Raw genomic sequence first — 14,316 nt, forward strand, 5'->3', positions numbered from 1 at the left:
TAGTTTAGCGTAATTAAAGGCACCTTTAAGTAATTGCAGTTTTTACCATGTCGACCATAAAATGGAGAGCAGACACAATCTATTGTTTAAATAGGTAGAAGTAGCTGTGTGAACACTTTATTAAACAGCAGTATAACAAACCTACATGCAGCATCAAGAGCCAATTCATTGTTTTTACTCATGTTTTAGCACCGTTTACTTCACAATTTATTTTAGCATTTCTAGATTTACGTACCACTTTCTGAAATTCCCCACACTTGTTGAGTTGTGACCCCCCCCCCTCCCCTCCCAGTGTGTTCCCGACCCTAACTTTTAGAACCGCTGATCTAAAAGCACAGGTGTGCAGGTGTTCGTTTTTTCCATAATCCTCGTGAGTGTACAAATACAATGAATATTTAAGCTCCTTTCATTTTGAAAACGGACTCTTTTACATGTATACTGTAATAATCACTCCTCCAGCTTTAACTTAACCGTTTAAAGTTGGTTGTTTCACTTCACAGCATTAATAGTTATCAAAAGGCTACTTCAGTTACTTTTTCAATAGCTAGCAAGTTGAACTTGTAAATAAATAAAAACATAGCGTCACTGTAATCTACTGTAGTCGTCTAAAGAAGGAACAAGCCAGATAAAATCCCTGCTAAAGCGTATAACTGTCGGGAAGTCACACTGACTGTCTGGTTGAGCCGTCTGGCGCTTCGAGAAGATCCAGTTCCAACCGAAACTTACCTTTTTTTCTTTAAAGTATCTCCTCTGTTTCTCTTCTTATGCTTTGTTTCGTCTCGTCGCCCAAGGTTCCTTAGATATCTTCCCAGACATCCATCAAAGTCCACACAAAATGTGTGTGGAAAAGCAACTCCTTCGCAAACGACCGAAGAAATAAGTTCATTACGTTGCTGCTGGAACTGCAACCTGTTACCTTTTTTCTCTGGAAAAAGACGCACCGCCCACTCCCGTCAAATCCAGTTCTCTGATTGGTCCGATCCTCTGGAATAGGCGGGGCTTGGTATGTTAGCCATCTCTTCATTCGTAAACCTTTACATCAGTCATCCTGCTCGTTCTAAACAATTTTTTGGACATTTACTTTGAAAGCTTGAAAATTATCACAAGTGAACTAAAATGGACAATATCTGTTGCAGGATGAACTGCAACATCGATGATTTTCAATATGGACAAGACACAATGTAACATTGGAATGGCTGCTTCTTCAATTTGTCCGCTAGATGGCGCAAATATTCTCATATGTGCACAACTGTCCCAATACATCACACATAATATTCCAATAAACTACTACACATGTAACCTTCTTCTTAAGAGTTTCACATCTACAGTTTTTGCTTCCATGACCTACTGCTGCTGAAGAACATGGGATAAACAAACTTTTATAAATTAATATCCAGATAAGTTAATATATCATGTAAAAGGTAATGTATTTCATCAATGGATTCAAAACGTGAAGCTCATTCAAAATAAAGTCTCTTAGAATGATACATTTAACAAACATTGAGTGACCACAGAAATGTTATTTCAGTACTTAGTGGAAGAAAATTATGCTGAAGTTGTTGTTTCCTGGTCATTGAGTCATTTCTGAAGAAAGACAATTTCAGAAGTCTCTTCTCTGGGTGAAAATGGGCCGGATAGGATTGCTGCAGAATTCCACATAGTAAATTCTTATAGGCCTTCAGCAGTCTGAGGCTGACACTATCTTAATTGGTTATTATTGCACTTTTTAAATTATTATTATTATTATTATTTTTTACAATATCAATATCAATACACAATCTGACTGTGGATTCTATCCCACATCCTTCGAAGACTTTCATTCACACCGCCCCTTCCACACAGCTCCTCCCCACGACTCTTTATCCGTCCACAGCAGCTTGTTTCTCCATCTCATCACTTCTTTTGACTGGCTGACTGGACGCACTCGCATCTCACGGTCTGGGAATGGGACCTTTACTGAGTTCAAAGAAAAATTTCCAGTTCTTTCGGGTGTTCGCGCTGCAGAAGCTGCTTTTCAAACTACAGGGATAGTTGTCGCTGCAGGTGCAGAGTGACCACAGAACAGCCTCTGACGAGAAAACCTGTCCAAGGCGCAACAGAGCCTCTGGAAGTGTCCAGCGCAAGAAAGCGTCACACTATCAAAAACCTCGCTTGGTACAGTTGGATTCGCTAGATATAACTGCATACCAAAGTCATCTCGACGTCAAAGTAGGCGAAATAGGTGTGCGTAAAAGTTGGAGCTGTTACGCATGGGCAAAGCTTAGCCTAATGCAAGAAAAACTTGAAGAACACAGATCTATTGGCGTTTAAAACCTAGGAAAAGTGCAATCATGGCAAAATGGTTCCGAGATTTCCCCATCAACTTGAAAAATGGAACTGAGAGAGTCCGTTCTGCCTCTGAGTCTGGCTCACAAACTAGACCCAAGCCTACATTTTCTCGGGACAGTTTGAAGGGAAATCAACGCAAAGATGGAGGAGTAGGGAGTTTGTTAGCTGGGAGAAACAGGAAAAACTCTGCCACAGAGCTGGGTAGCAAAAACGCAGGTTATGGAGGAACTGTCTGGGACAGCCTGACCACTGGGAAAGGTCGAAAAAACTCCAAAACTGAGAATGGGGCACCAGATGAAAACCGTCCGGTGAGGAGCTCCAGTCTGGCACAGGCGTACATCAGCAGGATGATCAAAGTGGACAAGCAGGACAAGACCCCCAAACTCGATGGGATAAGTGAACAGAAGTTATCCGAGAACGAGAAGGGAAAGTCAGACATAAAAACTACGGTAAGTCAACAGACAAGCTAAAAGCTATTAGAATTGCAAGTGGAATTTAAAGATTTGTTATTATAGATTTTACTTTGAAATTAAACTGAAGCAGAAGCAAAAAAAACAAAAGAAAAAAAAAACTGAACTAAAACAGAAGGAAGTTGCATTAAATGTTGCTTTTAAAAACCAGCCTATAGATATTTTTAAAATGTCCTATGTTTTTTTTTGCAAATAAAACGGAAACAATCAGAAAAAGAAAAAAAGTGAACCTAATGTGATTTTAAATGTACCAAAAGTCATTTCTATTGACTTTGCTTAGCAAATAGAAGCAAAATGGATACACACATCTTTTTTTAATATAATTGTTCCTTATTATCGGTGTTTTTAAAAAAAAAAAAATCAAAACAGACAAAAAACCAAGTTGTTTTTTTAAACAATGTTCTTTATTTAAAACAACAGAAAATAACATACAATTTTACCAAATACATTTCTTTCAATTTCAACATTTTTAACTAACTTAAAAAAATTACTTTTTTAAGTTATTTAAGTGACATTTGTTTAAATAAATTGTTATTTGCCATTTTTATTTCTAAATCTTAAGGTTAAAATAAAACCAAAGCAAACACAAAAAGAGATCGTTTGTTTTTCACAAACACAAACAAAGGAGCATTAGATTGAAAGGCATTAGTTCAGAAAGTTTTGAGTGTTTTTCTTTGTGTTCTCCCTTCTCACCTCAGTTCATATTCAATTTCCATCCCTCTCAAAAGAACACAATGTAGTCTGACTACATTGTGGCACATCAAACAGGCAAACACAATGCACTGACCTCTTTGCACAAACATTTCCGCTTGTCCCTCTATTACTTGTCACTCACTAATGGACACCACACACAAATGCACACGCACACACACACACACACACACACACACCCACACACACACACCCACACACACGCACACGCATACACAATCACGCACACTCATTGGGTCATGGATTCCTGATGTCCTCTTCTGAAAAGCTTCATCAGAAAAATAGCAGGCCTTCATTTTGGTTCCTCCTTTTCACAGTTAATCATCCTGGAGGATTATGCAGATCCTTTTGATGCAGAGAAGACCAAAGAGCAGCGAGAGGCGGAAAGAGCAGGGGTGAATGATGGTTACATGGAGCCATATGATGCCCAGGTCATCATCACAGGTGAGTTCAAGTTAAAGCGATTATAATTTAACTCGGAGTATAAGGTAGCATCCTGACTAAATAAGTGTGCAACTCATTAATCATCATTGAATTTGTGAAAATGATTCAATACAATAAGTCAAAACTCACTCACACGAAAACAGTACATTGTTTACATGTTCCTCTGTTCACCCTGTCTCACTGTCTTTTTAAATAATGACTTTAAAGGGACCTGGAGCCAAACTATCCCCTCTGTCTGTGCAAAGACTTTCCTCCTGGCCGGCGGCTGCTATAGTAACACTGTTGTGCAGGGACAATGGGTGTAGCTTCCTCTTCCAGCTTCCTGTCTCCTGCCTCTGTTTCCTTTGCCCCATTCTCTTGATAGAGCATTGGCTCTAAATGTGCCCCTGCACTCCAACTACCCTGCACACATACAAACACACAGGAGCAGACGCATCTAACACTTCATGGTCCCCTGTGTGTGTGACAACAATCCAAAGAGTTACCCCCTCCCCTCACATCCCACCACAACTTCTCTCCTGGTCCCGGTCCTAAACCCAATCACTTCCCAGCAGTCAGGAAGTGGTGTGGTCACCCAGCCAATCAGCAGCGGCGCTGACCTTTTCTTCCTGTAACTCCATTGTTTGGTCACACAATAGTGCAGACACACAGGCTACCTGTCAGGCTGCGAGGAAATATAAGTAAAATTCCCCCAAACAAGATGCATGCAAGCAGTGCCCAATTAATACACTTTAGCAAAAGAAAGACGATAATTGTCTTCAGATGAATATCAGAATAATCATATTGCTCTGCTTATGTAATTGAAAAATGTAACAAGAAAGCCAGACATAGATTTATTCCTAATCAGGCACACTTTACCTTATTTGATCTTATTTATAAAAATATAATGTTTTGGAAATTTCCAGGGATGCTGGTGCCTATTTTCAGTCCGAAGATACAATGGACAAGTCACCAAACTCACTGGACATGATTAGTGAAAATTATTGACTTGTGACTGAAGATATTTGTAGTACGAACATCCCACCAGGCTAAAAGGACGGTTTAAACGCACCCTGCAACCGAACAGAAACTTTAACAATGAGTTTGCACATAGCCCTACAGTACAGTCTTGTTAAATAGAAATTCTTGACTCTGTTCTATGACAGAGGTTCGTCGGCGGGGCTCCAAAGACCTCCTGAAAGTGTGTGTCCTGTTGGACCGAGGTCAGAAAGAGGAGAAGGGGGAGGACGGGACACCTTCGCCCCCAAACATCTACGACACGCCCTACGAAGGCGGACTGGAGGGCGACAGCGAGGGCGTGTGGATCCCTGTCACACGACCAGAGTCTGATGTCCGTCCGGCTGGGGAGTATGAACTGCCATGGGAGTGGAGAAAGGAGGACATTGTCAGAGCATTGTCAGGTAGAGAAAGGAGGCAGGGGATGATAGGAAGGGTGGAGGACCAGGGCGTGGGGGAAGAATGCCATTTATACAGCAGTTATATACAACGGCTTTGTGTTTGCTTTAGAGAGGAAACAAAACTATGTTTCTGAATGGACTTCCAGGGAAATGTTTACTTAGTATCCCTGGCATGCTTTGATAGGACTTGTTATGAAATGTTGATATTATCTGTCCTGCTTCGTTTCAGCTCAGTTTGAGGGAGTGGAATGCTCTTCCAGTAAAGAGAATACTGCAACCTCTGGCCGTCAGCAGCAGCAGCAGACACTGAAGGCGAGGAATTGGAGCCACAAGACTCTTGTCTCAACCTCTGCATCAACTTCCTCCTCCACGTCTTTTCCATCTTCTCCAATTCTTAAACTCTCCCCTCTGACCTCATCATCTCCTTCTTACCCCACTCTCAAGTTGTCTCCCCTCTCACCCTCGTCCAGTCCAACTAAACTGTCCCCTCCATCACCTACTTCGCCCTGTTCCCCTCTGGATGGGGAGATGTTCAAAATGGACTGCAGTCTGCCCCTGGAGAAGCAGAGGTAAGACAATAACGTTCTCCATCTCCTTGCTAGACCTCTCTTGTCACAGCTTTGTCCCTCCAAATAAAAATATGAAAGTCCTGCTTTAAAGCAGTCATTTTGCACCTGCAAGTAAATATGACACATTCTGCATAACAGGACCTCAACATTCTCTGGCACTCCTGAAACAAATGTAAAAAGCCCAAGAAGCCTCATTTTTATCAGACTTTTTTTGCCCAATATGTCAACATTCATGGGTCGTCTTCTATGTTCTCATATCTTCAGGTTAGTCCAGATTTTTTTTTTCTTTTGCAGGATTTGAGTCTGACGTTTGAGACGTGCCAAGGAGGAAGGCTAATTTTATATATTTTACAATTTTTGAGACTTTTCTCATTTTCATCATCCACGTAAACACGTCATGTACTTTATGCCTGAAGCATATAGTGTCCATTACCAAAATGTTTCATCTTACTCTTATCTGAACAAAACACAGTTTAGGGCAAGTTGTAAATCTTTATCACTAAAAAAGACTCAAAGATAATTTATTTGTCTGGCAAAAGGGAGTAAATTTCTATATAAAGTCTTGCAGTGTTTCAGACTCTTTATGATACTATGCCTTCTAACAAGGGCCTTCAGTAGAGAAACAAGCCCACAGCATCACAGATTTCTCACTTTTGGACATATGTTTTTTCACATATTAATCTTTGGTTTTATACCACAAACACTGAAGGTGTTTGTGATATAAAACATTTTACCAAAGAACCCAGTTTCAGCAAAGGTTCAATTATTGATACTTGTTTATGTTGTGATGGCTGGACAAAAAAAGGCTTTTTTCCTGGCTTGTCTACCTGGTTGTTATAGATACTTAACCACAAGATGGCATTATTTACTTCTGCTCTTCAACTGTAACTATATAACCATTAGTTGTACCGTTATTTACTGTCTGCTCACTCTGTGTAGTAAACTTGGGTCACTTCCCAGGCCTGTTTGTAATTATTTCTTTGATTGTTATGGGCAAGTTTAAGGAAATGACAGTTTTCTTGTAGCCATGTCATAACTTTTAAAATAAACCTAAATTTGCCATGCGGATGTCGATACAGCAAATTTCCATTGTCGTCTACCAAGGGAAGTCATGAGGTCAAATGTAGTTGAGGGAGATTAAAAAGGCTAAATTCATATGTTTCCCTGCAAAAAGTTTGTGATTTTAGCTGTTTGTTACCAGAAGCAAAGCTCTCCCTCATGGAATGGTGCTAAATGTAAATAAAGAATTCGGGGCAAAACCTTCAGGTGAACCTTAATGAAGGGCAGGCAGAAAAGTGTTACTTTACTTGTAAACCTGTCAAGCTGTCCTTATATTGTTAAGCGTGGCCTTTTTTTAAATGTGGGGAACATGCATTGAGCCTGTTTGAATTTGTTTTTTTCATGCTATGTTTGAATATCTTTAGTGTTTATATATAGGTCGCTTGCCTGCAGCTACTGTCAGCAACACTATGGATCTGAACACACTGCACAGCCACTGATGTCACCGTCACTTTACCCTTTTTACGTCTACATCTATGATTATCACCTTTATCTGCCAAACTGTAACCAGTTAATCAAGTTGACAGTAAATTACAGCTGACTTTTGTCCTTCATTTCCCCCTGTTTCTGCCTTTTTTGTGTTTACATATTATACATTTGACAGATGACAGATGACTGCATGTCACTGTGCGATATGATAGTGATCTACTCTCTTTGCATTTCGTCCCCTTCTCTTCCACCCCGTTCACCCACTCCTTCAAGCTGGTACCATGGCAGCGTGAGTCGACAGCAGGCTGAGGCTCAGCTGCAGCGCTGCAGGGAAGCCAGCTTCTTGGTCAGAGACAGCGAATCAGGGACTAGTAAATACTCCATCGCTCTAAAGTAAGTAAATGCATGTATGTGAGTGCAGCGCATGCAGAATGTTCAGTTTCTAAGTGATTATTTCCAATGATTTTAATCACTTTTAATCTTTTTGCAATATTTTAAGGAGAGATGAACTGGTCAGAATTTTGTGATCAACTTCCAATCTCCAGTTTTCTTAATCTGACCTTCTGATACAGATTTCAGTTGAATTAGATGTTTCTTTATTACAAGATCAACAATATTCAAAATGTGGTTTTCTTGTTTTCTTTCTGCTAGTGGGTATTATTTGTTTTAGAAAAAAGGTTAACAAAGCAGCAGTTGCAGAAGAGCATTTTTGATTGTTTTAAAATGACCTATCTTTTTTGCAGAGTTAACATTTTAAGCTGTTTTCAGTATTTCTTTCATGTGAAATTACTTTTACATCCCAATTAGGCGTAATTAAAAAGCAGTATTTGGGTGTATATTCTAAAAAAGCTACAGTTTGTTGCTTTAACTTGAAGATACTAAGATTTGCAAAACTGTTGTGTTCAATGACAGACTGTTTTTGTGACCTCAAAAGTATAAAATAGAGCATTGTTGCTGTATTGTATTCAGTTTTCCTGTTTTATCCTGCTCTCTTCAGCACAGCCTGAAGAAACCGCAGACATGTTTCCATATCACAGAGTTTTCTATTAAATAGTTTGCAACATTGATGACACTGAAAATAGCAAACTTTGTATCTGTTTATTTCAGTAACAGTGTCTTCATTAAAGAGCGCAATAGTTAATAGATTTAGTTGTACGTTCACTAGTTGGAGAAAAAATTGGATTGCTTTAGCCACCAGCTGGTCAATGATAAGGACTGATTGGCTTGGCTTTTAAAAAAAACTATTTTCTGGTGTTAAAAAGACCTCTGTCTGTATTGAGAATGTAGCAGTGTGTTTTCATTGAGTGATAGCCTCCCCTGCAAAAATTTTGTCGTTGATATGATCTTGTAATTCCTAGGTGTGATGCATTTACTGGTCAGAAAACAAAAAGAGCCACAGATCGGGGCTGATCAAGCTGAAAAATGACTGATTTCAGTCACCAGCAGATTTCTCTAATAAGTTGTTATCCTTAGATGTGATATAAGGGGAACAATTATTAATGTTTTTTTCCTTTTACCAGAGTTATACCAAGACTATATCGTGCAGTGACAATGAGAGGATGTGTGTGATTTGAGTAATAGTGTGTCTTCATGCGCGTCAGTGCCCATTTGTTGTACACTGCTCATGCACTTGGGATTTCACATCATTAACCCCGTTTAACCATTCACTGAACTCAGGAGAGACACAGCCTCATTAGGAGAGTGATGGTGTTTCCAGTCTACAACATCAGTCGTTTCAAGACCCCTGCTTGTAAAATTGTGGGGGGGGTTTATTTTTGAGAGTGTTGTCATAACTATGTATTATTTATATGTTTCTCTTTTCTGTTTTTGTTTGGCTCCATCAGGACCAGTCAAAGTTGTGTCCACATCATTGTGGCCCAGACTAAGAGCAGCAAGGGATTGGGCTACACCTTGGATCAGAGCAGCTGTGTGTTTTCCAGCATCCCTGAGCTGGTCTATCACTACTGCTCTCACAGGCTGCCTTTCACAGGAGCAGAACATATGACCCTGCAGCATCCAGTGCAGCGGCAGCACTAAAACATGAAAAGACCAAGGAATATAAGGAAATGCATTAGCAGGCCACTGCACACATGACTCTCCAATAAAACATTTTAATAAATCTGTGCACAGACTTCAAGATATTCTCCTTTATAAGTGATCCAGTGCACCTCCGGGGGTTGTATTGCCTCAATACACCACCTAGTGGTCAATGTTAGACACTTACATTCAGTGCATCTTACTGTGGTGTTTGTGTGTCTTCTATGAAATTGCCAAAAAGTAAAACCGTGACCTGAACAGGAAGATAACCAACACTATGTTGCATCTAACTCATTGTTTTGTCTATAAGTTCACAGAAAATCTTCATATCACATTACCTGACCACCCTAATGGTGCGTACAAACCTCTATGCCAAATTGAATCGTATATAAAGTAGTCACTATAAGATCTGTGTAATATCCTCAAGGAGTATTCTAAAAAGAGTGACAACATAATTAATTAGCTTGCTTATATCCAGTTAGGCCCCATCTGCAAGATCAATATGCCTGATTAGAGTATGTACAGGTATCCTGACTTGTGAATGAGCCTATTGATCTGCCCTAAAACTCCTTTACCAGCCTCTTTGTCTGTCAGGAGAATGAGCATTATTGATTGGATGGTTAGAGTGAGTGTAACTGAGGAGTTCTCATTAAAATGCAGAACATGGTCAGAAAAAACTGTTTTGGCATGTGTAACTCTGCAAACATGTCTGGAGTAAAGTCTATGCAGTTTAGGCTAAAAAGGAAGTTGCTAATATGGGAGCTCTGTGGTTGGAAATAACAGGCAAAACACTGGAAAACTGAGAAAAAGAAATATACAAAAAAAAAAAAAACTTTCCTGAATGCAAAATAACAGCAAGCACAACTAAAAGAAAAAAGTAGGCTGCAACCAAACTGTAAACACTGTTAACACTTTATACTAGTGATGTTTTTGTATCAAAGATGCTATATTATTAAATTTCTATCATGTGTCGTTTTTGTTTTCTCATTTCTTACCATTCTTTTCCCATTTTGTTGTTTGTCTTTGTGTTGATGTGTTTTGTCTAATAAAGTTTCTGTAACTCAGAGGCTCTGTACTTTATATTGCACTGTATGTTGTAACTTGACACCCCCCATAACCATTCATCATATAAGAATCTATTCCTCCTCTGGACCTCTGCGAAGTCATGGATCCCTTCAGTGTTTCTAGCAAGTGCCACCTGGATCCCACTGAAAACTATGTGAGCAAACCTCTGCAGGGACACGATGGAAACAGTGGAAAAAAACCTTTTTGGGACTCTTATTGGTTGTTCTCATTTATATATGAGGCCCATAAATGTATGCTGGCTGACAAGAGATATTTTCTAATAACATGTTTCAGCAGACGTTTTGCTGAGGTTCACATTCAACCAACGCTAACAAACTTGAGAGCTCGCAGACTGAATTGTCCACTCTCTAGTGGATGCTGTTTCGATCCTCACCAACACACACACACAGATGAACAGTCAGCAAGAATACTCAACAATTATCGAAGTCATGGGCTTATGGTAATATGTATTTAACCAGTAAACACCAGTGCGCTGGGTTGCATGATCATCTCTAACGGAGCGTGTGCATGACTGTGCAGGCGTGACTGTGCACCCATGTGTAAGTGAGTGTGTGTGAACATGTTGTTCCTTTTTCTCTGTGTCTCCAAAAAAGAGAGTAAGGCAGCGAGAATATTTCTGTTCAGGGATTACCATGTTGCCATGGTGAGTAGTTGGAGTGACGTAGCACCATCTCTACAGGGAATGATGAGAGGGAGGAGAAAGTGGGAGGAGAGATAGGCTGCAGTATAAAAAGAATAATTGTAGTCATAGTAGCATTGTAGGTCCCACACAGTAAAACCTGGATGGTTTGTGAATGAACCGCTGCAATATGAGATGTGAGTGTTAGAAATTGCCCAGCTCACTCCTGTCAATGTCAGCTCTTTGAGTCGCTTCAGTGGTTGTGCAACACCTCCTTGATGGGTCAGAGTGCAAGACTGCCTCCAGAACACACATGTCTGAAGCGGCTTGTTTTAGCTCCAGTTTAAGCCGAATCTTTTACAGTCAGGAAGAGACTCTAAATCTTTGGTATCCTGCTTCTCAGATGGTCACAGATTGCAAGGTTACACAACACTGACTTGTTTTGAGTATGTTCTCTTAATTAAATTATAAAGTAGGGCAAAACCAAAATGAAGCTTGGGGTGCTGGACACATGGTTCTTACAGCACCTCCTTGTGGTGCCTGAAAGTGATAGCAACTTAAGAGCAAGCATACAAAACTTAACCAGGGAAAGTCAACCCCCAGTTGTTGGTCCTAGTTGTATGCAATGTAGCATTAGCACCGAAGCATATTGTGAAATATACTGTGCCACAATATGAGTGCAGGAAGCAGGAAGTTGTTGTAGCCTTATCATTGTTTCTTTTTAAGTAATATTAAGTTGGATCCAAAAGGAAGTTAGAAAAGTAGCACTTTAAAGCTCCACTCATCCACTGCTTGAAAGGTTTTGTCAAACAAAACAAATTTTAGGCTGATATCTGCTGTTGCTAGTGTCTAAAACGGTTGCTTGCTTTAATTGTAACAAATTATAGCAAATACTCACAGTGGTGAGGGTTTTTTTTGCACAATGGTAAGATTGTAAAATCTAAATGGCATTCTCTCTCTAGTTTATCACTGTCTTAACGCTTATTATTATCTTGAACATAATTCCCTAAGGGTAATGTTGTTCCCCTACAAAAAATTGGTAAGCATGTAACATGGAGTCAGACTTCTAAACCTACACAATGGACTGTGCACTATATTTTTGCATTATCACACACCAATGCTGCTTTATTCCGGAGCGGTTCTGTGTCATTTCACCCAGTGCTTCTTCATTCCTAATGATACTTATGATACTTGACCCCCACACCCCAGGTCAGCAACTTCATGGAGGGATCGGGGCGTCGGAAGGGTGGTTTGCCCATGGTGTCAAACAGGGTAGGATCGCCTCTGATTAAAGAAAATGGGTTAAGTCACTTGCCAATCCTGGTACAAAACCTGCAGTGGGTATGAATGGATGTCTGGTTTGTCTAATTATCTTGGTCTATTGAGCGTCAGGTACAAAACAACCAAAACATTCACTGCAGAGCAGAGGCGGGGAATGGATGAGATTGTAAGAAGAGGGTTTAAAAAAAATTAAGTAAGCAAGCAAACAAATAAATAAATAATTTTTAAGATGATCCTTCAAATGTCAAACTGCGGCCCTGTGGCCAGGAAAACATTTTAAAATGAGTGAATCTACAGATAAACAAAAACATCTCAACTGGGGCTCCCAGAAAGGCCTGACCTGGGCTGTGAGCCATGCTGCCTGTCTGAAGAATTTCTACAGAGGAACACTCTAGATTTGGCAGCGACTGAGCTCAAGATTAAGACTTACCAAATATATATATATATATATATATATATATATATATATATATATATATATATATATATATATATATATATATATATATATATATATATATATATATATATATATATATATATATAATGAGAAACAATAAACTGTCCTGAAAATAAAAATCTTTTTTCTCCCTTTCTATTCTTTTGTGTCATTATATCCCACTCCAATAATTAGTCTGTGACTTATGATGAGATTTGTCTGTTGTGTTTCCCAGCTGTGACAGAGTCACAGGAAGTAATCGCAACCCGAAGACAGAATGACAGCAGGGCAGGAAGGCACAGAGGGAAAAAAAGCAAAGAGAGAAGGAGTCTGAGTGGGTGTTAGGGGAAGACAAGCACTTGTGGGGGTCCCAGCTTCTAAATAATTCAAGGGGAGACTAGCTGCACTCAGTGCAGGGGAGGAGCACTGTCAGGTCAGCTCATTCACTGCAGAGCGGAGGCGGGGGGGAATGGATGAGATTGTAAGAAGAGGGTTTAAAGATGAATCCATGGAAGAGTTTTCCTCTGTGCACATGTGTGTGAATATATTATGGGAATAATTGTGCATGGTGTGCTAGTTGTACATGCCTCTGCTCTGTGTGTGTGATGAACATAGATATGAAAAAGAAACAGGCTGCTTCTTGGTGGACCTTTTCTTAGTTTCCACAGCAACTGCCTCCTCCCTCTATCTTGCTTTTTACTTAGTTTATTCATCCCTTAAGTCCTTCCCTACGTTCCTCCAACACACTGTTGACTTCCTGAGTCTTCTCTTGCCTTTTCATGTCCGGCAAATTTGATGACATTTCTCCCCTCATTCTTTCAATATGACCTGACTATTAAGTCTCATTTTTAGCAGGAAGGGAGGGAGAAAAAAGCAAAGAGAGAAGAGTGGGTGTTAGGGGAAGACAAGCACTTGTGGAGTCCTAGCATTTCTTCCTCCTGAATATTTCCAATTTTTCTACTTTTCTGTGTAACTTCTTTACATGTTACTTTGAATCAGTAGCCTTAGACAAGAGGAATAGAAAATGCGACAGTAAATCTTGATCAAGATTTAGACAAGCACAAAGCAGTGCATGTTGGTGAGATGGAAAAGGACACGTGGTTTTTCCAAAACCTTTTACAAAAAATATAAATAAATTTAAAAAATCAAAAAATGAAATTTATATTCACCCTCTTTAATTTAATACCCTTAAATAAATTCCAGTAAAATTCTATTTACCTAATCTGTACATAGAGTCCCAACAAATTAAATAGAGTAAATAATCTCAGTTCATGACAGAGGTTTGTTGAAGAACAGAAAACTTTTTCAACTACTTTGACCTCTGAACTCACAGCTCTGCTGCAGCCAGCCTGACTGAGTTGTTTTGTGAAGAATAAATGGAAAATGTTTTGGTTTGTAGATGTGCAAAACTAATGGAGAAATGCTGTGGTGGTTTCTTATAGGGGTG

The 14,316-nt window shown here is 39.6% G+C and overlaps 1 protein-coding gene across 1 annotated transcript; it reads left to right on the forward strand.

Moving 5' to 3' along the window:
* Positions 1-1,897: 1,897 nt before the first annotated feature.
* she (Src homology 2 domain containing E) lies at positions 1,898-10,508 on the forward strand. Its single transcript, XM_044117303.1, has 6 exons — positions 1,898-2,777; positions 3,827-3,953; positions 5,099-5,353; positions 5,580-5,919; positions 7,681-7,800; positions 9,252-10,508. Exons 1-6 carry the CDS (start codon positions 2,331-2,333, stop codon positions 9,442-9,444), a joined length of 1,482 nt encoding a protein of 493 aa, XP_043973238.1. The 5' UTR covers positions 1,898-2,330; the 3' UTR covers positions 9,445-10,508.
* The last annotated feature ends 3,808 nt before the right edge of the window (positions 10,509-14,316 follow it).

Source organism: Gambusia affinis, linkage group LG05 (genome assembly GCF_019740435.1).
Source record: "Gambusia affinis linkage group LG05, SWU_Gaff_1.0, whole genome shotgun sequence".
NCBI classification, from domain to species: Eukaryota; Metazoa; Chordata; class Actinopteri; order Cyprinodontiformes; family Poeciliidae; genus Gambusia; species Gambusia affinis.